The 24,702-nt window shown below is 40.1% G+C and overlaps 1 protein-coding gene across 8 annotated transcripts in view; it reads left to right on the plus strand.

Annotated features, from left to right (window-relative positions):
• The first annotated feature begins 6 nt into the window (after window positions 1–6).
• The window catches only part of SYDE2 (synapse defective Rho GTPase homolog 2), a 63,161-nt gene continuing 38,465 nt past the window's right edge, over window positions 7–24,702 (plus strand). For 2 of the 8 annotated variants that reach the window (XR_003252151.1, XM_026057606.1), the window contains exons 1-3: window positions 7–2,035; window positions 10,709–10,886; window positions 11,551–11,659. Coding sequence is in view for 6 of the 8 variants with exons in the window: in XM_026057606.1 (XP_025913391.1) it covers window positions 11,581–11,659 (79 nt within the window). In the remaining 2 variants the exon portion in view is untranslated. Of the gene's footprint in view, window positions 2,036–2,468; window positions 3,924–8,690; window positions 8,935–10,708; window positions 10,887–11,550; window positions 11,660–24,702 lie in introns of those variants that run through there. The other 6 variants (XM_026057600.1, XM_026057601.1, XM_026057603.1 and 3 more) reach the window with 6 other exon arrangements.

The raw sequence follows: 24,702 nt of genomic DNA on the forward strand, positions 1-24,702 counted from the left end.
CGCCCGGCCCCCGAACGGCGGATGGCTCCGCTCGTGCCGAGCGGGTGACCTGCAGCAAGGCCTCCGGGGGGAACAAGTAAACCCCTTCCCCAGCCTGCTCTGAGGTGTTGCGCTTGCCTGTCAGCGCGCGTGGTGTGATTGCAAGGGGCTTAGCTGTGGCGATTACACCTCTGTTGAAGTTTGGGGCTTTTAAGGAGGCTTTTTTTTTCTGTTCACAGTTAAAATGTTCCAGATTTGTGAAAATTCCCTTGTATTGGATGCAGTTTTGTTTTGTTTTGTTTTTTGTGATGCAGAATTTTATTTATTACTGGAGGGAGGAACAGCATCTTCACTCTATTATTGCAGAGCAACAAATACTTAACTATAAAGAGATGCAACCCACAGATAGTTTTATGTGTGGAACTGAGTGCCTGAACTTCACAGGAGGCTGTTTAAAACCACTAAGGTTTGAAAAGTTCAGTGCTTCGGGCTACGGTTTCCAGGAGGCGTTATTTCCTGCCACAAATAACACGTGACGCTCCTGTCTGGTCTGTCTCCCATTGCTGCTTCCCGACGCGGTCGTGGCAGGAGACAGCTGTGCTTTGCACAGACGTGTTTCGACGCTGCGGGCCTAAAAGGAGGAGTTGGTGGTAACAGGTTCTGTGAGCAGCTGGTGACTGGAACCTCTCCTGTCCGGGGTTCGGAGAAGGTCCATCGCCCTCTTCTACCTCCGCTGCTGCTCTGGTCAAAGCAGGAGCTGGCTGCGGTGATGGGAAGGCTTCCACGACCTCAGTGTGTGTATCCTGGTTTTCCTAGGGTGGATTGAGACTCCTCATGAATCTCTCTGCTCCACCTCCGTTAGTATTAGCAGCAGCAGGGAAGGATTAAAGGGTCCGTAAAACTGCAGTTATTTAAAATCAACAGGTTCAGTCACGGTAGGGCTTGTTTAAAAAATAATGTGGTATGAGAGCTTCTTGAACCAGTGCTGTCTTGACCCTAGACGTAGATGTATTTGAAGAGTAGGTCAGATTCTTTTTAAAATGGTTGCAAAGCTTTGGGGGGAATTAAGTAAACTGTGCAAGTGACAGATTAATGAAGAAGATGTTTACTATTCTTGCCACTTTTAATCATGGCACAAGCAGTAGTGATGATCTAGAAGATACAGAAATAAACATCTTGATAGGAGGAAGGAGTAATCTTTATGTTAATAGTTGCTGGAGAACAAGAATAGCCAATGACAAATGAGAACAAAAACAGAAATAAAAATTCTGGGCTTTCAGAACACGCGATAATGTTTTGGTTCACCAGTAAGGTTGCCAGCAAAGAAAGGTATTAACCTCTTACAAGAGTGTTTTTTGCTATCTTGACTTTTTTTTTCATTCTGGATGTTTCTTCCCTGGTGGCAGTTTTTCTGGCTTGCTCCATCTCTTTTGTATACTCTTCTTTTTTTTCCTTTTCTTTTCCTCTGCACTTTTTCTCTTCTCTTAGCCAACCTTCACCCAAAGACTAAGAAGATACTATTAATTGACCTTGACATTACTTCGTGCTTCTAAAATGACTTTTTCTAGCTTTTTATCTTACCTATATAAATACTAATTTTTTTGGAGCAGATACTGTATTCCTCCATTGTACAGGATACGTAGGCCTTTTCTTAGTTGTTCTCAATGGTCTATGGTACTTCAGATAATTATGCCTATTCTATTCATATATTTTCCACATTCCAAAAATGAGGATGTTGTCAGTTAATACTACTGCATCTGTTTCCAGGAGTCTCAGATGTGATTAAGTTGGTTGTTGTGGGATGAGGATGGTGGTTATGACAAAACTACTGATTTTACTGTCTTTGATTAATGCTATTTTCTATTTAAAGATGATGAAAAAGATGATGAGCCAGCTTCTGCTAAGAGACGTAAACTAGACTCTGGGGAGCAGACAAAGAGGAAGAAGCTATGAGCAGGGCATGCTGCATTTGGCCAAAATGAGAATTTCAGTGAACTTGGATTCTGCTGCTGGAAGGGGAAACAAACACGTTTACCAACTTTCTCTCTCCTGTCGGGTAGGGAATTTTATTTCTGTAGTATGCTTGCTTTTTGGAAAGCACAAAATTAAATGGACAGTGTTGTGATAGAAACTGGTCTACTGAAAAAAACCTTAAACCTGTTTATTTAAAAAAGGTCTCTTGAAACATTGCGATGGATACTTGTGCTCATGCAGGTTATAGGGCTTTGTGGTATTTTCTTTATCAACAAACCTGGTAACTTGTGGTATGAGCTTTTCTTGGCTGACTTTTGCATTGTGTCAAACCTTTTATAAAGGAGCATATTATAAAGATTCTTTAAGTATTGTACTGTGATATGTTTGAATAATGCTGTTTTGAAATTTATGTAAAGACTGTAAATATGTCACTGGAATAAAATTACATTTGAAAACATTTGCAGTAGAACTATTGCATTGCATGCTTAATGAATTCTTTACTGTACGTATTTCAGTGATGCATTTCTAACGACTCGACAGATTCTACAACTACAAACTGAAAAAATGGACTTACAAATGGAGTTTAATATTTGATAATTAGTTTTGATGTTATGTGGTCTGCATCAGCGAAGCATGAGACTAAATGATACAAGAAGAATTGGAGCACTTACAGTATTCTTCCTAAAATTGAAAATAGCAGCAAAATATTTACTTGAAAAAAAAATTACAACAAAGCTGTGACACAGTCTTTACTGCCAAATTGTTTTTACTTCAGTAAAAATTTACTTAAGTACTTGGTCTTTTCTTGAAGTGTTATAGCCAGCATATGTTGCATTTATGATATGCTGTTGGGCTTTTGGGTCTGTATATGAAAAAATACCAGCAGAATTGGGGGAAGGGGGAGATATTTTGAAATGAAAGCTTTTGTTCCTTAGGAAATCCACTTTGACAACTAGACAACACACTTTTTTTATTCTCTTCCTGTCTTGGAGTAGCTTTCAGTTGGCAGAACAGATGCTTAACATAGAGCATTCTGTATGGATATATTCCAATGTAATGTTAAAAAAAAAAGTAATTTTTTAATAAATTCTTTCGAACCTCAAAATAGAAAAATATATTCATCGTTAGTGAGTATATGAAGACAGCAACAAGTTTTGCAATTCTAGCCTTGACAGTGCAATAATGCTTCTCTTGTTCCTTCTGTACCTGCAGACTCTACAACCGCATCTTGCTGATTTCTCCCCTGTCAGGCCACTTCCATGATATATTCCCCACTTTCCTGTTCTGCTGGTTTGGAAAGCATTCAAACAACGGTAGTTGTACACAGCTAAGGGTGCCCCAAGCACAAGATCTCTTTCTTCTAGCACAAACCCAAATATCTAACACCTTCATCATAGCGAGCCCCAAGACTAGGGGGATGTCATAGGCAAAGCTGATGAAGTTCGGTGCCAAATCTGTTAACAGTCTCTTGAAATGTTCCTTCAGGTTAATGCCAGGACCAGAATAAGTGGCCCTCTAGGTTGCAGGGGGAAACCTCTCACTGCCTTAATAATGATCCTGCTTAGTTCCAGGTGGAATCAAGACCTCTTCATAGCAGTCATATTTCTCTGTTGCTGAAGCAGACGTTTTCCTAGGTGGAAAGCAGTGTGTAGATGACAATTTAAGAACTGTGGAGGGCTGCCTTTTTTTTGGTTGAGAGACTATAAATGCCTGTGCTTCAATTTTGTCTAGACTGCCAGAGTAAAATTCTCCCTGGTTCTAGTAATTGTGTATGATAGTAATGAGTAATGGTGTTCTCTTAAAGGACTAGCTGTCTCAGTGCATGCAGCCTAATAGCATCCTCTTCAGGAAGTGGGTTGTCGTCAGCTACTGGTGTAGCTCCTCTCTAGGTCCTGTTTGTTTGAGATCAAATGGTTCCTCTAAGCTTCGCCTAGAGGAAAAGGAAGAATGTTTTTCCCAGAGTGTTGAACGTGAAGTCTCTGAAGGAGAAGGCTCACTCCAGTCAATTTTTTCTGTATCTGTAGAACTAATATTGCTAGGGTGAGGGTGCTAATCTTCAGGGAACGTGGTAGAAGACAAAGACTGCTTATACTTCTTTGTCAACAGGAATGCATTTATACTGTAGCTAACAGAGAGCTGAGGGAAGGGAGCAATAGCAAGCTCCTCTTCCATTATGAAAATTGGATACTAGGTTGGTTTCTCAGGTATTTTGCTTTCGTCCAGTCAGCAAATTGCAGATCACCTAATGTCTAACAAGACGCTTTTGAGAAATCTGCCTCTACTACCAAGTATGGACAGAGCTTATTCCAGGTTTACATGGGATGAATGGTAAGGATTCTTGAAACTTGAGGGGCTCAACGTGGAGTGCAAGGTTCAATGGACTGTCTAATTCTCAAGTCTCATAATAGTACGCCTGTTTGCTACTGAAGTGCTGCTTGAAGAGCTTTACAGCTGAAGGCTAGTGTCGGCAGCTCTGGAAATAGGATGCATTCCCACGATTGCCATGACCAGGGAGGCTTTTGTCCTTGTATTGTTTGCTCTGCTATTCTGTGTGGCAGCTCTGGAAGTTACCATGCTAATGACTCCTTTTGTTTTCAGATAATATGATATATGTGGTATCCAGTCATCTTGAAGTTAACACCATCTGATACTCAGTTTCCAAGGAGAAAAGTAGCATGTCTAATCTGAGAGAAGAATGATTAATTGTATTATTTACAGGTTGAGGAAAAGTGCATTGTAAGCAGCAATCGTGGCAGCTTCCCCATACAGGATAAATGGTGAAAGCAATTATGCTTCTTTTTTTAAATAAGGCATCTGAAACAACTGCAGGCTTTGTGAAAGCCTGTCTGAGGCTGAGTTGCTTTGCTGGATGGGTTTTGTTGCTGGATGTTTTTTTTGACAGAGCTGTTTCAGTGGGTAGGAGAAGATGATGAGAGAAACGCTAGTGGTGTGGCCCTGAGAGAAAGCAAAATGTTTCAAATAGCATCTGCATTTTTTTGTAAGTAAATGAGGTTGCATAAAAGAAATGTTTTGCTTGTGCCATCAGTGACTTCTAAATACAAACAGCTACAGAACTACCACTAGTGGAGAAGTGGTAAGGTCTCAAAGGGAAATTATGATATAAGAAAGGAATGAGAGGCATTTGGAGGTAAAAATCTGTGGGGCTAGAGCAGAGAATGCTTTTCTCATGTGTAGTTGCTAGGATTGCACTAGGCCTTGTAGTCTGAGAGGTCCTAGCACTCTTTGGCACTGCACAGTTATGGTGCAGCCTCTTCTCTGCCAGGAGACGTGTGCTGCTGAACGTGTAACTGCTCATCAGTTTGTCTCATCTAGCCTCAGCCCTCCAGCACTGAATTTGGTAAGTAGATAACCAGCAGCTGAACTGTCATGGATATGAAGCTTCTCCCAAAATAAGTGAAACAGGAAAGCTTGGCCAACTTTGGTTTCTAATGGAGAGCAATTGCAGCTGAGCTATCTCCTTAAGAAGAAAGTCTTAAGGAGAGTAGTGGTTACAGAGTGATACAGAAGTCTTCTGCCTGCAGATGTGACTGTGTGAGAGGGCAACTTAGGATATTTGCAGTATTCCTTGTTTGCAATTCCTGATGGCCCACTGTGGAGAGAAAATGGCTGGAAAGATGGAGAAAAAGTTTCTAGAAATCAGATTTCCTAGTATGGTACTTCAGGGCGGCAGGGAGGCAGGTATCTATATCCGGTACTAAGAGGCTGTTTGAAAGCAGCTGAATTGAGCTAGGTAGAAAATAGCTAAGAGCCAGGAGAAGAATAAAAGGAGAGGAAGCCTATTGAATTTGCTGGGGATCTCTGAGGTCTTATTCAGATATAATAAAAAGCTTCTAAGATAAATTGACAATAGATTAAATTATAAATAGTCATCTGGAGTTGGGCTTCTAGATGAAGATCAGTGATAAAGTGTCCATGGTATTCCTAGAAGTGAAGCAGTAAAATTACCAGGCATGGTTCAAGTTCCTCAGTAATTCACTATAGAAGGAAGTAGCCACTATCAGGAAAGATATGTTCCCAATAAGCCTTGCAGTTACAGGAGTGCATCTAATACGTAAAATAGAAAAGAGGATTCTAATTTCTGTGTCCTTTTTGAATGATTAGGAGAAGTGATGCTGATTTACAAAACAAGAAGAATTGATGATGGTGGAGTACTTAAAGGAAGCAGATCAGTTAAACATGAAGAAATGAGCAATAAGGAGAAGATTTTTCTGATTTGTTTCAGAAGTAGTAGAGGGAAAGACATGAAGCTAAGGACAAAGCTTGATGGAACAAAGAACAGCCTTGCAGGTTTTCTTTATGTTTGGGCAGCTCATAATGAGACTTTGGCTGCCCGGTACAACAGGATCTGTGAAACGCATGAGTGAACTTAAACTGATAGATGTTCAAAAACAAATCTAACTGGAAAAGAGTTTATCCTGAATTGACTCTCAAGAGGAGAGAGTGACAGGGAACATACACCCCCATCCACAAATGGAGAAGATTGGCTTAAAAACTTAGGCCTTTTGTTAACTCATGTTGCACTATTTTTATGATGAATCAGACATGATGATGTTCATGATGGGTAGCAGAAAAACAGATAGCAGGAAAAATGCCCTACAAGTTAAATCTGAGAAAATTCTCTAAAAAAATTTGTCAAGGGTGGGAAAACAGTGACTGGCAGGCAATTAATTGCAATGAACACATTGTGTTGCCTCCAGATGCTGACATAATAGCAGCTACATAAAGTAGATTTCCAAGAAAGGCAGGATGGTGTGGAAACAAAATTCTCATCAGAATAAAACTACAGCTGTTTAGGATAATGGCTTTCATGGCAGGCAATGCTTCGTCTGAGAAATGCTAATGGAGAGATTGTTGCAAGGCATCCCTCTGTTAGCCTGCTTGTTATTCCTTTGCACTAGCTTGATGCATACTAACACCATTGAAGAACTGATTCATTTACAAATGGTTTGTGATAAGCTTGAGGCTGCCAATCTGAAACTGAAGCCAGGGAAATGCAGCATGTTCCACAAAGAGTAATTTATCTTGAACCTGTAATCAGTGAAGGAGGAGGAATTTTTATCAACAGAGAGAAATAGAAGCTGTGTGGAGCTGGCTGACTCCTTACTTTCTCTGATGACAGAAAGCTCATTTACTAGTTTGCTAATGTTGCAAAATCACGGCAGAATTTGGATGGAAAGAGGTAATGCTTTCAGTCACCAGCAGGATACAATTTGGAATTTTTTTCATGCTTGAAAGACTCTTGTGACTGTTTCTGTCTGAGCTTGCTGATTTTTCCAAAACCCTTTGAATATTGGACACAGATGTTTGTGCTTTTGATTTCTGTGTGAGTTTGATGTGAGAACAATGTAGGACTGTCTTAAAAGGGTGCTAGCTGATTGTAGCTAAAGTATGAGTTCTTCAAAGATAAATTACTGTACTGCTTGAAAGGGACTCTTGGCAATGGCTAAAGATGTGCAGCATTTTCATTTTGAGAGAAAACACTCAAGCACATCTCTACAATTACTCTCTAGACTGAAAAACTCTGAAGGGTAGCTTCCCAAATGCTGGAAAAATTGCAGCACCATGATTTCTTAGACCCAAACAGGCCGGGGCACAAGTGTGGTAATACTGCATGCCTTGCATAGGTGAGCTTGTTGAGAGGCTAATTGCTCTAACTACAGGTGGAAATGACTGCCCAAGTGTGGTCAGGAAGAGATGTCCATCTCCTCTCTTTATAATTCACAAGAGGGCAAATGTTACAGACTAAAAGTTTTGCAAAGAGAAGACTAGAATGGGATGTGTTTGGAAAACCCCTTAGCAAATGCAGTCACTGTATTAAAGAATATGATGTTCCATTGTTGCCAAAGGTTTCTAGTTGCATTGTCTAAGGTAAAGTTTAAAGATGATGCAACAAGAGGTAGAGCTTAGCTGCTAGTTCTGGGAGTTTGTCAGAATTTCAAGATTGAAACAAAAGTAGAATTTCTGTAGAGCGCAAGACTGGCAAAATGCAGAAAAAATGCTGAAAGAAGTACTGTGTTTTCATTGCAAAGAGGGCTTCCAATGGGACAGAACGGTCATTGGAATCTCACTGAATGATTCTTTCCTCGAGAAAAACTTTTGTGGTAGCAATGGACTGTTTTATAAAAGCTTCAAAGTCATACAGTTAGGAACCAAAAAGCAATGGGAATAACTGAGGAACAGAAATTCTAGTAAGCCAGTTCTTCATGTTTGGAGGCTCTGAGGTATTACAAATTGAAGGGAGTAACCTTGTATGCATAGGAGTCTGCAGAGTTTGTTATTGACAGAAATGTGGAAAGATTGATTGAAAGGTAGAGAAGCACCAAAGAGGTTGGACCGGGTTTATGCTTCTGGTTCCTTTGAACTACTTTCTTCAGGTTACTTCTGAAAAATCAGGAATTTGAGGGGGAATCCAGGACATGTGGAGCTGGATTGGCGGAAGAATGCAATGAATTCAATGAATGGAGATAAGCATTTCTAGTCTTTATCAAATAATTTTATCAGTGCTCTTCATTTAGAAGATGAAGCACTCTGCATCTTTAGAATGCTTTCATCTTGGTAGCTTCAAAGAGAAATCACATCTGCGTTTCCCTGTGGCTGTGAGCAGCAGGGCAAGCACTCTCTTTTGCTGCCCTCTGACAAGGTGAACCTCTTCTATGGAGCAAACACTGGTTTCCCACCTCTTTTGCTTAACTTCAGCTGTCTGCTTCTTATTGTAGATGAATTCATATGGAAACAAGCACAGAGTGTAATACAGGCTAACCCCAGGACAGCGTAATGGGGAGTTAAAACCAACACAGGACTTCTCCTGAGAAGATTAACATACTTAGAACAAAGCAAAAAGGCACAACCAAAAAAACCCACACCAGCAGGCTCCTAGCAAAAGTAACTGGGCAACCTATCCATTGGGAAGCAGAAAATGGCCCAGTTCTGCTAAACTAGTAACTTGTCTGACACACTATGGTAAGAGATGCCTTGTGAAACCGAACTAAGTGATATGAGGGACTAACTTCACTTCTTTTGTAGGAAGGAACACTGCTACTTAATAAAGACCTAAAGAAAGGGGGTTTTTTTTAATGAAAAACATTTCTATCTGTTAAGCTTCTGCTCCAGAAAAATTACCACTCTCAGTTGTAATGAAAATATGTCTAAGGGAAATGCAGAAATCACTTCCCTAGGATTGATGAAATTGTAATTTGTGAGACTAAGAACTTTATATATTATCTGAAATATTCCAAAGAGTTGTAATATTGAACATAGTTTATAAGATTGGTGATGGCAATGGCTTGTTTAAAAACATCCTGTTTTAATAGATTATTAGGAAGATTGATTTTTATGCAAGGTATAAGATTTTGCTTACCATTAGTGACTTGTAAGTGACTTTTTCTCACAGGAAACTTTGTGCATGCCTCTTGGATAGTTGCAAATAAGCTGTATCTCAGTGACATCTGCAAATAAGTCATATCTCTGATCTTGCACATAGTAATGAAGTAGTGCTTACATCTTACAAACTTAAGTTTTTCAAAATATCTACATAAAGCAACACATAGACTTACATGCTATAGAATTATTTATTATAACACAAATAGATTCCTTGCACTATTTTCCTGCAGAAGCATAATACACACATTGACACTTCAAGTTCGTAATATAAAAAAAAAGTAGAACCCATGTTATTAAATTAGTCCGATGATGATGAAATAGGGAGACCTAACTGATACAGATTGCATATATCTAAATTCAGGGCTTCTTGAATGGTCAAGAGCCAGCAGCAGATACCAGACACATACTGCTCCTACCTCCTGCAGGGGATCCCATATTTCCCTGGCTTTTCTCAGCCTCTGTGGAAGAGCTGCAGTGCACAGGAGCTGCTAAGTCATAAAAGCATCACTAGCTGGCAGAAATGTGCACTGCTGCTTTGGCAAAATTGCCCAACAGACCACCAAGCAAATGAAGCAAGGAGCYCCGCAAGAATTTAGCTCTTGTATTATACATTCGTTAGCTTTTCTGCTATGATACTCCACTAGAGGGTGCTTTTGTTAGCAGTTAACATAAGGGCTGATTTAATTAGCAGCACTACATTCAGCTATAAACCCTGAATTTCTTTGATTCAGCCTAATATTTTATTGAAGTGTTTCTTGACACTGCACATCTATTTTGGTTCCTTTCCTGATGCCTCGCTACAGATTTTCTTTGTACTACAAAGGCTTTTCAAGCTGCTTTTGCATTTTACATTTCAAATAATTTTTAGTGATGTCTGGTGAGAGTTACCATAATCTCTCCTCTTTCAAAAATAATTCCTACATTGATGAATCACAATGAAAAAATTATTTGGCAAACACAATTTTTGTCAAGTGTGTTTTGTCTGCAATGAAACAATAAAAAACACTATCAAAATAACAAAGGGTTAAAAATTGTACAAAGCTTCTACTTAGGAAAAACTGGTTGTTGAGTTTCAAAGTTTCTAACTTAGAGGAGAAGCCCAAGAATAAGGATTTTATCATCCTGTAATTGATACACTAATGGTTGGTTTAAATTTAAGAAGAACACTTTAAAAAGGTGATTTCTGCAAAATAAGGAAGTGCATAAGAATTTGCTTTGAAAAGTTCAGTTAATCTAATTTGCCACTGAATCATGAGCTCCTTGTTTTATTAAGAAAAAATAGGTGTATTTGTAACCTGAGTTTTAGGCATCAGTTTTATGTCAGTTTTTAAAAATCCATTTTTTTCTTTCACAGAAACATATAAAAATAAGGCTGGAATGGGCTCTCGCAGAGGTCAGCTAGCCCCTCTGCCCACCGCGGGCCAGCCAGCCGCCCCTGCACCGGTCCTGGCTGCCCTCTGCCAGTGTTCAAGCAATGCTTCGCTAGGAGGAAGCAATGCCTGACACTGCTGCCTTCTCTTCAGTTTTGCCAGGTTAGTACAGTAATGCGTCTATCAATGAATCAGTAAAAATAGGCAGTTGAACAAGAGGATTAATAATCATCTTCTCCATTTTACCAAAGCATATAACACTCTCGTGACTCTCAGCAGTTTATAGTTTTGTGTTTGTACAGAGCAAGAACTCCTACATTAGCAGAGGTGTAAATGACTGAAGATAATATATTCGCAGTTATAAAATGTGATATATCTCGGTTTTTTTCTGGGTCATTTGTCTGTGGCATAGCCAAGGAAAAACATTTAATGTAATTTTTTAAAATTAACAAATTCTAAGTTAAATGACAGAATTACACCAAAAGATGTAATTTCTGAGGGCAATTTGTCTGGTCAAAACAACCTGGTAAAGCAGTGCATCCAAGTTTGCTTGGAGCAGACTTTGCTGAGGACTGTGTTGCTGCTGCACTCGAATGACCCTGGACAGGATTTAATGCAGTTGGGCCCTGTAGTTCACTCAGAGGGCAAACTAGCCCTTAAAACCAGCCTTTTCTTCCTCAAGACTTCAGAAGAAATGAAGAGAAGCTACCATTCAGCAGGAGAGAAGAAATGGAGGTCCTAGTTATTGGGACTAACTCACTGTATGTGTTGGGTTTTTGTTTTTTTGTTTTTTTTTTATTAAAAGACCTAATTTAATTTTTCACAGGTTTCTGGCCACATACAAAGCTGAAAGTTAATGATTTTGTTCACTGTTGGAATACCTAATGTGATGTGCTTAAAGGGCAAAGGCTTCTGTGAGCTGAACATCCCCTGTGGTAGGTAGAAGCTTCACTTGAACAGTAACTACGGCTCAATACATGCCTACCTTGTCTACTGGGAAGCATTAGCACTGGGTGCTACACAGTCGTCTTCGTCAATTGCTCTGAACCTCGGTGTTTAATAAGTAACATGGAAGAGCTTAAATGAAGCAGTCATTTTTACATTCAGGATCTTTTGAAGATCTTGATTTTTATTTCTCCTCCTCATTCTGCAAAAGTTCTATCAATTCTAACAGCATTACACAGAAATTAATGTAAAAAGTTCTAACAGTTGGCATTCATTCTCAGGAGATTCTGTGGGATTTGCCATCAGTGCTTTGTTTACATCCTAGGTTGTGCATATACATTTGAACTTTAAGAACCAGAAATAAATGCTGTTGGGAAACTGGCTCTTCTGGTACTTGCTAATACATTTTAGAATATCAATTCCATCTTGAAAAACTGTTCATTTTTCTGAATTATTATTTTTCTGGATTATATTGTATGTGGTATTTATTTGTTAAATAGGTAACTTATGTTTTTATTGCAGAATAAGCAGGTTAACGGACTCTCCTTGTCAATGCTGCAGAGTTGTTGAGAAGCTATACATGTTTGAACTGCTTCAATTCCATTTCTGGTATCATGCTACAGGCCACTCTATAATCTGGAGCTACGTTTACATTACATTAGTCATTTGGCACAATAGGAGGGTGTCTATAAAGCAAAACTGTCAGTGCTGTGGACCCCACGTCCACCCTATATGTATTCGGAGGATTTTCTTTGAGCTAGCTCTGCTTTGGTCCCACAGACTCAACACGCAGCAGCAGCTGAAGTGCATTAAGTGCACTCCTGGAGTGCATCCTCTGTTTCTAGTTTCATCCCAAAGGAATCCAGTGGGAGCACTCTGAAAACCAAAGCGGAGTCTACAGGGATGACTGGGAGAGTCACTTCAAAAGCACACTCCTGATCCAAACCAAAATACTTCGGCAGTCACACCCTGCCTGCGCGAGGAGCGTTGCACGCTCAGACCCAGCGTGTCTCCAGGACACACCTTCTTGCCAAAAATGAGCCCCTCTGGGAAAAACACAACTGTATGCAAATTGCATTCGAGGCTTGAGCTTTTGATAGCATGCCAATATTATTGCCTTCTGAATGTAGCTTTTTTTCTCACTTTAGAAGATTGTTTTTTTCCTATTGATTGATTCACTGGTTCTTATACTGAGTACAGGGGATGGTGGAGAATGAGAGCTAGGCTAACTTTAAGCACTTATCATTGCTTATGCATTGTTCCCAGACTGGTAACGCTTCCACTTAGAGGTGCATCACTCATTCCTGCCAGAATTTATATGTGAATCTCAGGTATATGAATCCTGGCTATCTGTGAATCTCACTAAGGCCATTGGAAGTCTGTTGTGTAGGAAGCTAAGCTCACGTATTTACTGTACTGGGGCCCTAGCACTGAGCATCTGATTCTTGATGGGGCTGAAGCTTCGCTGTGCATCTAACAAGGGAATAATGAAAATGGTTCGTGTTTTTTACTCCTAGAAAGAATGGCTCCCTTCCCCTCCCTGGGCTTTCTTCTCAGGAAAACCCACCAGCATCTCATTTTAGCAAGTTTACAAAAATATTTTTTTCATTTCAATATATTTGTCTGAAAAGATGAATTTCTGAGGACATGCTCACCATTTGGGGGAAGGTGGAGAGAGAGAGAGATGGATCATTTCCAGCTGCTCTTTGCTGACAGGCAAAGAAAAATTCTGCTTCAGATAACATTTGTGAATATGTTTCAAAAATACCCATTTGGTATGCACACCTGACAGGGAGAGTGCAGGCCAGTGTGACCAGCATCTTTAAAGTGCCTGCGATATAGATTTGCACTGTCATAGCTGCAGTAATAAGATGGGGCTCCTCCCTGCTGACTGAGCTAAGAGGCTTTGGCGCTTCCCTCCTTGTATCCCCTATTCCCAAGCAGAGGAGGTGGATGTATTTTTCATACAGAAATATGGAGGCCACATTCAGTGTGCTTTAAACTGGAAAATGACTCAGTGGTGCTTGCTTTGAAGTGGAATGGGACAGTTAAAAATACATCATTTACCTTTTGCTTGATACTTTGTTTATGTTTCCTGATGGGTTTCGTAAATATTGCATGCTAACTGCTGGCGAGACTTGGCACAGCGAGTGATTCGTAGTTTGACAACGGCCTTCTGGGGAGCAGCCCAGATTGCAGAGCAGGGAGAGCTGATGTCTTGCATGTTACCTGAGATGAGAGACAGAGAGAGTGATTGTACATTAGCTCCCTGTTCTTCATGTGCTGCGTTTTGTTTTCCCACGGGACACAAGCAAGACCTAAGTAACCAGAATCCTTGCTGTTTTTCCAGTGCACAGCGAATAGATATTTACTTTGATATTGGCTCTCTTGCCTGGTAGTAGTCTCTAATGACTCTAACATGAGGGCTTCTTAATGGTGCAAGCTGGGAATCGGCAAGTCCTGTGAGGGATCCTGACATCTGGAAACAACAGATTCTTCTTCAATCTGTGCCTATCTTTAAAGTAATAGCACTTGTGATTTTGAGCACTGGAAGTGATGAGGCTTATGTCCTTCAGCAGCAAGGGAAATGTCTCCTTAGAAGCAGTCTTTTGTTATTTCCACCCATAACAGCTGTTGTCCTTCTGAAATGACACATGGAACCAGAAAAGCAAGCGGAGACCAGAGTGCTTTGGTGAGTCAGAGACTAGTTTTTTATTCAGTGGGTGGACTGTGGAGGGTGGCAGTCAGTAGAACTGCACACGCTGCGTATTTGTGCAAATTGAATTCTGGAGACAGAGGTTCAATCAAAACGATCTGCTGTTGTAAACCTGTCTCCGTTCAGAGGTTGCTGAGATGCAAGTCTTTAATCCAGATGGAAGATGCAGTTAAAGTAACAGTGGAATTCTTTGAAAGCTGTTTGTGAGTCAGACAAGTCTAAAAGACCTCTGATGTACAGGGAAGGGGAAAGATTTCAGTTTTCCTAGGTTCAGATTCACCTGTCTGTTGCCTTGTTAATGTAAGAGGAAAAAAAATAAGTGAATTTTTTACATCCATCAAGGACTCTTTGAAATGCATGCTGCTATTCTTGCATGTATTTTTAATGTCAGAAATTCAGTAGGTGCAAATAAGCACTCAGGGCTAAGCCTACGAAAAGACTCCTAAACACTTGCATTTTAGCTGTCCCCTGCAGCAGCACAGAGTACCCTGATGTAGAGGCCAGAAAACATTGTACAGTCCTGGGGGAAAAGGGGAGACTTAAGGATAGCAGCACAACAACCTGCACCTAATCTACCTAAAAGGAATATAGTGAGCAATATAGTATATTTGCGATACAGCAAACAGCGAGAGACAGTTTTGCTACGATGTGGTAGCAAAACTCCAGGCACTGGAGCATTACTGATAAAACCTGTTTGAGGCCTAAGAAACGGGTGTTTGAGGGTCGCGGTTGTGCAGTTGAGCTCTAGGTCTGGTAAAGTCCCACTTTAGGCACATAAATCTTTATGGAGCTCTGTCACGGTACTCAGCCCCCAAACCCTGCAGTAAACTCAGGTATGACATAGTAAGTGAGGATAATGAAGTAAAGAGAGAGAAGAGAGGAGATAAAACTAGGGGTGCAGGGCACAGTTCTCTGCTATTATTTAGGTAAAGCAGGCAGATACCTGAGGGTCTTCATTAAGCGCATTAGCTGTTTAGAAAGGAAAGAATGTGGGTTTAGAGCGTTAACTCATTCGTTGTGGTGTTTCAGAAGCAGGCAAAGTAGTGGGAGCAGATGACTCTGAGTTAAATTTTGAGGGTTTTCTATGAGAACAGGATGGTGGTAGGAGGAAAGGCAGGACTGGGAAAGAAAAGGAACGTTACAGTTTGTCATTAAAGAACAAAAATGTRCTGTGCAAAATAGGGCTTTGAATCTTAAGGTGCTTACAATCTCTAGGTGTTAAGGCTCTGAGACTTGATACTGTAGTTTATAAAATAGCAGCTTTATCACATTGGTAACATTACTTAAAYGAATTGACAATTTTATGGATGTTTTGTAGAGCAATCTAGGAGGGATTCTTTGGTATTTTCTTAAGATTTTTTCCCCTAAACACTTAGCAGGGAACATTTATGAAAATCTGAAGAAATATACCCATTAAGCCAGACTTGTTTATTTAAATATTAATAGTTGAAAAAGAAAGGAAACAGCTCTCCTCTTCCCCTCCTCGTCTGCACACTCACTCGTGGGACTCTCAGGTGCTTTCTTTCAGACTGCTGGTGGGATTCACAAAAAATACCCCACATGCTTCAAAATCAGGTAAGCTATTTTGACATTTTAGTGATTTGCATCAGTTTTAACTTTTTACTGATGATAAGTGAGCAGTGTCTCCACTAAGAGCCTTATTTAACTATTTATCTTAGGTGATTAGAATGCAAACTACAGAACGGGTTGAGTGGGTTACAGCTGCCTGAGTCTGTGTGTTTGTGTGTGTCCATCCATTTGTCCAAGATTTTCTTTCCAAAAGCCTACAGGCTTTGACTTGCTAATAGGACCCTGTCTGGGCAACTATCTGTCACATAAGTATACAAATCAGATCAGAAAGGCTGCACAGTTGTAATGGGGTCTTATCACATAATTCAGCCTGTGATACCCAATAAACAATATGCTTAATTGGAATGTGCTGTTTGGAGATGCATGTTCCAAAGGGATGCTAAAATTGGCAGCTTTACAATTTGACTTGATTTTTTTCTTCGTTGTTGTTCATAAAGCTAGAAGCAACTACATGGTTAAAATCTGTTTCGTTGTGTTTGGTTGGCTGACTTTTATTTTGAGAAGGAGAAGGTAATTTTAGTTCTTCAGAACTAAAAATTAGATCAAAATCCTGGCAACTGTTCAGGATAAATGAGAAACCTTACAATAAAGGGTTTTCTGTCATCTTGGAAACACAGTTTCAAAAAGCAAGTTAGAGTAATTTTAGTTTCAGCCTTCCATCTGCCCTTGTCCATCCCATGCCAATTCTGTTTTTACACTTAGTATATCCTGTTTAGCTGTGTTTTGCTTCTATATAAACAACAGGGGAAATTGCCAGACAAAACTGGGAGAACACTGAAAATGACCTTGCACATGGTGTTTCAGAGCATGAAACCTATGTTTGGAAACACAAAGTTAAACTCATCCAAAAATAGATTGAAAATTTTGTTATTTTAGATCTTAGATATAATTGTAAAAAAGAACAAAAAAAAAAAAGAAAAGAGAAGTTTAATTTTAAATACTTGTTTTTTACATACCATCGAATCTTTTCATTATGGAGAAGAATATGGCATTTAGGAAACATATTTTAGCAATAAGGAGTTTTGGGGGGGAGGGGAAGTTAAACAAGGAATAATCTAATTTGAAATATGGATGTAACCTGGTAAATACTCATGGTGCTTCAGAGACCCCACCATTGTGATATCCTTCTGAAATGTGCTGTGTTAAAGTGTTGTGAGTCTTCGTTACGGGTATTATACAGCTTATGCTGTGGCATGGCTGGAAACTCAAGTAATTAGGGAAGAGATTAGGATAAAGTAGTGCTTCTGTCCACTAAAGAATGTAAATATTTTGAATATTTTCAATAGCTCACACATCTCAGTAAGAGATCTCATCTGAAGAGCACCCTCACTGTGAAGGTCCACTAGAGAAAGCACAGAAACCTTTGTAGCCTTAACTCTGTACTTGAAATTAGCTGAGATATGTGGACTTCTCCCTTGCCACAGAAAATATTTGAAAGTGAAAAGTAAATTGATTTTAAATTATTTGAAAGATTAAATTACACTTGTATAAGTATCTTTTTTATTGCCCAGGTAGTATTGCTAGAAACCCAGGGGAACCCGTGCAGGACTGACTGGCGGTGACTGTGCCAGCGTCTCCTGTCACCTTTCCGTTGGACCGGGCAGCCTGCGCTGCCCGTTGGGCTGGACGGGGCTGGATGCCGCGTGGACCGTGCTGTCATCTTAACAGCACAGCAGCAATGAAAGCCAAAGGTGCATCCTTCCTTACGCAGCAGATTTTATAGGTATATTTTATGATACAAACTATGTTACTATACGGACGGTATAGTTTTGTGTTTAAAATTGTACCATAGATATTCATGGCTTCAGCAAACTGTGTGAAAGAGCTCTCTCTGCTGACTCGGTGCTTGTCCCACTCGTCAACAGTACCMCACTGCTGGGTACCAAAAATCCTGGCCTCACCTCTGCCATCACTCGCTGCTTGTTTACCTCTGCTAGCCAGTGACCACAGACGAGTAACTAGACACTTGCTAGTTAGCCTGGAATTCATGGCTGACTTATACTAAATAAGTTGTATTAACAATTTGTATAATATATATTTTATTAATTACATTATTTAATACAGTTACTATACGCTATCCTCTCCTCAAATGCTATTAATAGCAAACTCATTGGCGTCTAGCTTTTCCACCTGGTGGCTTTTTTGTTGATGTTCAGTAAAAATTACACGTTCTGTTCTAATCCTGCTCTCCAGTTTAGCTGAGTTTGTTGTACATTTTATGCTGTAACACATACTTCATGTCAACAAAGATAAGGTGGCATTTAAGATATGCTTAGAGCTGTAGGATTCCTGCCACTTGGGAGTGGAAGGAGTGTGGGCAACTGTCAGCACTTCCATTCTAGGAGTTTTGTTTTTTTAACAGTGACAGTAGATGAAGCTGAAGAAGTCAAGTACTTAGCTGAAATTAGGCAAATTGCAGTGTCAATGTCTGCACGTGATGTTACCAGGCAGGAGGCTACAGCCTGTGATGCTGCGCTGCCTTAGGCCTTGCAGTGCACTTTGAGCCAGGCAAATGTCACTCAGTTTAAAGTGAAACAGAATTTGAGTCTAACAATAACCAACCARACGGTGCCAACACTGAGAAGGGAGGGATAGTTTTCTACAAGTGTGAACACTAAGCAAGTACAGGACATTAGCAGGGTTTTATCCTAATACATCTCAGAAGACATGATTAGACAAAATAGGTGACTACCATTTGGGTTACATTTTTAGAAATACTCCCAAACCATATGATCAGTTAAACAGTTGAAATAATAGTAGGACAGTAAAACTTGAGATATTGAAAACTAGCTTGGCCTAAGTATGAGCAAACAAGATGTGTGCTTAAGCAAGCACAAATGAGATTATTACTATATTTTTCACCTCTGTTTTTCGGATGCTGTTATGTCTTCCAGGGGTGACTGAACATTATAACAGAAATTACCAATTAAAGAAGCTTGACCATGCTACCTTCCCATCAGCTGCAGCACTTTCTGTCACTCCTTGTTATCACAGGAATGTGAGTCTTGGGAGCAAGCTGTCAGCAGAGAGTAAGCAGCAGCCCCGGCAGGTTTGCAAATGAGGGAATTTCCCTTTCTGAGCCAGTAGGATCAAGCACTACACTTCTCTGCTGGATTGTTGCTGACTTTACAGTGCAAGAAAGCCTATCAGGTCAAAACATGTGCTCCATAGTTGCTGGCCTAAACAGGAAAACTTTTTGCTCCTGTAAAATGCAGTTTTGCTTTGTTCCATATGATAGGTGCACTCCAGGAGATGCAAAAAATATCTGCAGGGTTCATCTGCATAGCTATACAAGAATGCTTTTCTAGTTTTCAGTCACTGTACTGAAGCAACCCTGTTCAAATTCTGCAAACAAGCTAAGTATGAGCACGCTAATGCATGCGCAGACTTCATTTTAACAGTTTCTTAATATCACCTTCTCTGTTTGCTCCTTTTGATGCACACACAATGGAGAGAAAGAAATGAGTATTTCAAATATAGAAAAATACATTCAAATTCCATATCTCAGCAGCCTGAGGTGGTATGCTGGGTTTCTCTGGCTGTTTTGTTTTGGTTTTTGGCTTTGCAATGTACCAGATCACTGTCATGAAATGACCATGCACACATGGGAAGTTGTTTGAGTAATACAGTTATTTAGCTTACAAAGAAAAAAAAGACCAGGTTTTCAACATGTGAAAGTCATTGGCAGATTTTGCCTACAGAAAAAAACATCTATTGCTTAAAATTGAAGATTATAATTATATATCTTTGATGCATCCCAGTGATTATCTTAAGTAAAATACTTTGAGTACAGCACAGTATATACAGACCTTAAAAGGATCAGTGTTCCAATTTAAGGACCTTTTCACTTCCCTTTTTAAATATTACCTTTCTTTTTACAGCATTTTAGAAGTCCTCCATACTTTGCTCTGACCTGAAACTCAGAGTTTTGAGGCTGATGATTTAAAAAAGAATTCTAATGGTAGAAGTGGAAGAAAGGAACTTTAAGCAAGAGCATTCTCCTAAAAACGCATTTATTAAAGCTCTTACTCCATTCTGCCATTTTGTTGGCTGTTAAAAGATAATTGGAAACCATTCAAAATATTTTTCTTGAAGTGTTTAAGTTCTGTGGGCTTTTTTAGGAAATAGATTTGCATACGCAGCAGTTTTCAGAACCCTATGCATAATAGGATTTATGGTAGATGTCCCTTGCAACTTCTCATGGACTGCTGCGTAGACTGGCAGAACATTGGCTCTACAAGGGTCTGAATGCAAGTTGGCACAACGTTCCTGTACAAAATTAACAGGGAGTGCTACAGGACACAACTCAAACTTTACAGGTTCAGCTGTTTAGGAGAGATGAGATTCACAAGTGTGACATTTAATCTAATTTGGACTAATAGCTAAATATCGACAGAAACTGACTGATGGCATCAACTTTGTGAAGTCACAAGGCTGAGGACAACAGACACCAAGCAGAATTCTGCTTCTTCCTCATCCTCCTAGACCAGAAATATCAGAAAAAATAGCTGTATTCTGGACTGTCTGAGCCTCTTGGGAGCCTTTCCTGGTCAATTCAAAATAAGGTCAGGGTAACAAAGGTATGGATAACTGTAGTGATGTCCGCATCTGAGCAAGATCAGTTTTTTGGCAGGCTGGAGATAATGCTGAAGGCTCTTAGCTGTGGGATGTCTGGTAGAATTTCCTGGGACTCTAAGTTCAGTCCACTTTGATGACAGGAAGGCAGATACTTTCAATAGAAAGAGTGCTCATAGATTTTACTGGGTCACCCAAATGCTTCCAGCTCCCAGCTGTCATCAGCTCCACTTTAATCACGTAGTTCTCACTTTACCCCTCTGCCTGTGACAGATCTTGAGAGAATAAAGATACCGATTTGCGAGGCTCTGATAAGAAGGAGACTCAGGGCCTCGTTTACATTTCCAGACACTTTTAGTTTTACTTACATGAACGAATCCCATTGAAGTAAATAGATGTTTGCATATTTACGTCCTAAACTGATATTTATTTTTAATTTCAAATACATATTATAAGGCTTTATATACTATAGAAGATGGATATTCCAAAATTATATGAGAGCAGTTCAAAAACAGTGAGTTTGTACAGGAATGAATGCTTGTGCGTTTAAGAAAGCCCAGCTTGAACGTATTTGCTGAGGCAGACCTGATCTCTGAAACTGTCAGCAAGGTTGTAAAAGGTAATTTGTCAGTCTTTTATAAGGAGCTATTTAACTGGATAATTTCATTGTTCAGGTGTATCATTGCTGAAACATTGCTACCTATGTCACAGCTTCTTTGCCAGAGATATCCTCACCAAGGCTTTTTTTTTTTTTTTTAACTTAAATTTGACTTTTTTGCTTGTGGCAGTCATTTACAATTCTCATGTCATATTTGGAGAACTCAACAGCTCAGAAAAGGCTGAGTAAGAAGTTGGCAAAATCTCGCTCTGTACCTTGTTAATGAAAATACAGTTTAAAACATTTCTTTTTGTACCTACAGAAAAATATTGCTTTATTTATTTAAAGTCACACTGTGCTTAACCTGTCCTAAATATTTTCAGTCTCCTAATAAGTCTGTTCAAGTTGATGCAAAGCTCTGTTCCCAATCTGTTGAAGTAGCTTTTCCTTCTGTAGAAGGCCCAGTAAAATGAATCACGTTCTGTACTGTGTGCTTTGCAACACCTGAACAAAACGAAGCGAGTGGAAAACAAAAGCTCAGCTTTGACTCTTACTCCACCAGCTCAGGTTAGTTCTAGCCAGATCCTTAGTGTATTTTATATGCAGGTTTTTTGTGTGTGCATGTGTGATCAGTGCCAATTCTGTTGGGCAAATACAGGATGCATAGGGATTTAAAAAAAAAATCTAGCTGCCAACAAGAAAAAGTGCTTTGTAACCACAGTTTGGAATGGAAACAATTTTTTAAGATACAGATCAAACTGTGTTTATAGACTCAACTATTGGCAGCTTTTCATTGAGCTATTTCCTGTGTGCCTATTGCAYAGAGGAGTAACCTAAATGCTTAAACTAACATTTAAAAACCTACTGAACACGAATGAATGAATGAATAAAATACTGTGTGAAGCAGCATGGAAAAGAAAATGATGTTGGATGTGCTTTCATGCCCATACATAATTCTCATGGGAAAATACTGAGGATGCGGCACTGAGAACTGAATATAAATAGTCCTTACTCTGGCTAGTACTTCCTAATAATATTGTTTTAATTGCTAAAAGAAAATATCCAAGTAACAAAAAATTTCAGAAATTACATCTAAAAAAGAGAAATTTGCTAAAAGCTAAATATAGTCACTTTAAGTACAGTAAAAAGTGATTATTAGGAAAGTAATTCAGACAATCTAATGCACAGGTAGACACAAAGGAATCTGATTTCCCATAACAACATGCTGGAAATCTGCAAGTGTGAAGATCACAGTCAAGGTAGGTTTAGCCTTCTTTTGTTTGCTCAATTTGAAATGGTTGCGTTAACTTTTTCTTTTAAAAGTACAGAGCTCACCTATTAGCTGTTTTGCATCTTTCCAGTGCTTTTTAATGGGGCAGATCTCCTCTTCTAGATTTCAAATGTTTGCCCTTTGCTTTAGACACACATTTGCTGGTGGTGCAGCTGACCTACTGATAGCATCTCAGCAAGGTCGGTGCAGTTGGGCTGTGCTGGCTCTGTAGGATTTTACCAGAGAAATCACTGGCGTTCTGCTTGATTGGAGTTTATTCTTTATATCCATGCCATATCTCCGCTAGGGAGGATGGCAACTCCAGTATGAGGGAAGGTTTAAAGTCAGAGAGCAACTTAGGAAGGACCGCTGGAGGTCATCTATCACGCCTAACTCGAGGAGGAGCAGCTTAGTTGGGGTTGTTCAGCTGGTTTCTGAATATCCCCAAGAGGGGGAATCCACAGCCCCTCTGGGCAGCCTGTCTGACTGTGAGACAAAAAAAAAAAGCTCAAATGTATTTCTGTTTTTCTTTGACTATAACCTTACAGGTTAGGATGACAGTTATGAAAAGTGTAGTTATAGACTTACTTTTATATACTGTTTCCAGCCTGAAAGTCAAAGTAGGGGATGAAGGCTTAACCATTCAAACAGATGAGGCAGCACTGGACTTTTCCTCTATTTGGGCCCTGAGCACTTGTAAGAATACAAAAATATAATTTTGAATTAACATGCTTGAGATAGAGGCATTAATTATTTACAATAAGTGCATTGTCAGCAAAGTACTGACAGTTTTGTTTGTATGCATTTCTTCTACACTGCTTTGGAGCGGAAGCGAGTTGGGACCGAAACGCAGTGGTCGCAGCTCAGCCGCAGGGGAGAAGCTCACAGCTGCTGGGACGCGGCGGTCGCAGGCAGCAGGACCCCAGCGCCTGCAGGACAGCGGCCGGGCATCCCGCTCGGGATTTGCAGCTCATTAGCTGTACGGCTATGAGCATCGCCGTCCTCAGCTGCTGCGGTCTCACCTTTCACTTCCCCCAACCGAAAGCAGTCTGGAATGGTTTTGCATCCTGTTCCGAAGCTTGTACACAGATGATTTCCCAATATGTATCCTTAAAGGAATGCAAATATTTTTAAAAGACAGCATGGCAAAACGCCAAATCAAGTTGCAGAAATGTGACCTGATAACTATTGTGGGGTGTATTTTAGATGGAGAGAAAACACATCAGCTACTCTGTAATGCTTTTTTACATTGTATATGTACAGATGTTACTTGCTTATTACTGCTATAGCTGTGTCACATAAAAAAGACTGAACATTTTAATATCATTTTGTTCTCTGGAAAGATTCAATTTCAAATGATCCAATGATTAAATTCCTGAAAAATTTTTGGGGAGGAAATCTGTGAATGTGTGCTGTGCTCACAAGCTACAGTTGTTTTCTCTAAAATCTCAGGAGCATTTCCTATGGCCAAGTACTTGGAGGCGCCTGGGGTTTTTGTTATGCACCCAAGGAACTGCTTCATGTTGTGGGGAGCACAGGCAGAGGGGAACGCCTGGAACGGCCCTCCGCCCTCCCCGGGGCTGGCTCCTGCCAGGAGGCTGCTTTGCACYGACCCCTGCCTGGCAGGAGGCAGTYGGGGCTCCTTTGCTCTCCTGAACAGTGATATCCTGCATCGTTTTTTAGGAGATACCGTATAGAGTTGCAAAATATATTCCCGAAGTTGTTTATAATGAAATGAAATAAAGGAGATGTAGACCAGTGCAGACATTACTTAACAAAAGCTGTCTCAATATCTTATTATGTAAAAAAACAATGACAATACTTTTTCCCGAAATTAGTTCAGAAGGGATGTGTGCTTGCTGATAAAACTAATGTGCAATGTATTTGAGTAACTCATACTCCCCAAAAACCCAAGTTTTTGCCCACTGAGGCAGCCTCAGTACACTATATGATATGCCTTAATGCCATTTCTGTCATAGGTATGTGGCACTTTGGTTGGAGTATTAAGGGCTGCTGGCACCAGGGCCACCCCCTGCCCGCGCAGCTCGCTGTGCTCTGCTGAGGGCCCTTACGGGCTCCTCCAGCGCTCCAACGCAGCCGCCTAAAACCTGCCGGGAAGCGGCCACCACCTGTGTGGCGACGCACAAGGGGGGCAATGAGTCTGCAGCCTGTAGGTTTGTTTATTGGGGAAAAAAATAACATCAGAGGAAAAGAAAAATCTTTAAATTATTCTATGATTCCCCCCTCCCAAGGGGGGCTGCCTCCTCCCCTGCCTCAGACGGGC

This window comes from Apteryx rowi, unplaced genomic scaffold (assembly GCF_003343035.1).
Source record: "Apteryx rowi isolate R43461 unplaced genomic scaffold, aptRow1 scaffold_14, whole genome shotgun sequence".
Classification (NCBI taxonomy): Eukaryota; Metazoa; Chordata; class Aves; order Apterygiformes; family Apterygidae; genus Apteryx; species Apteryx rowi.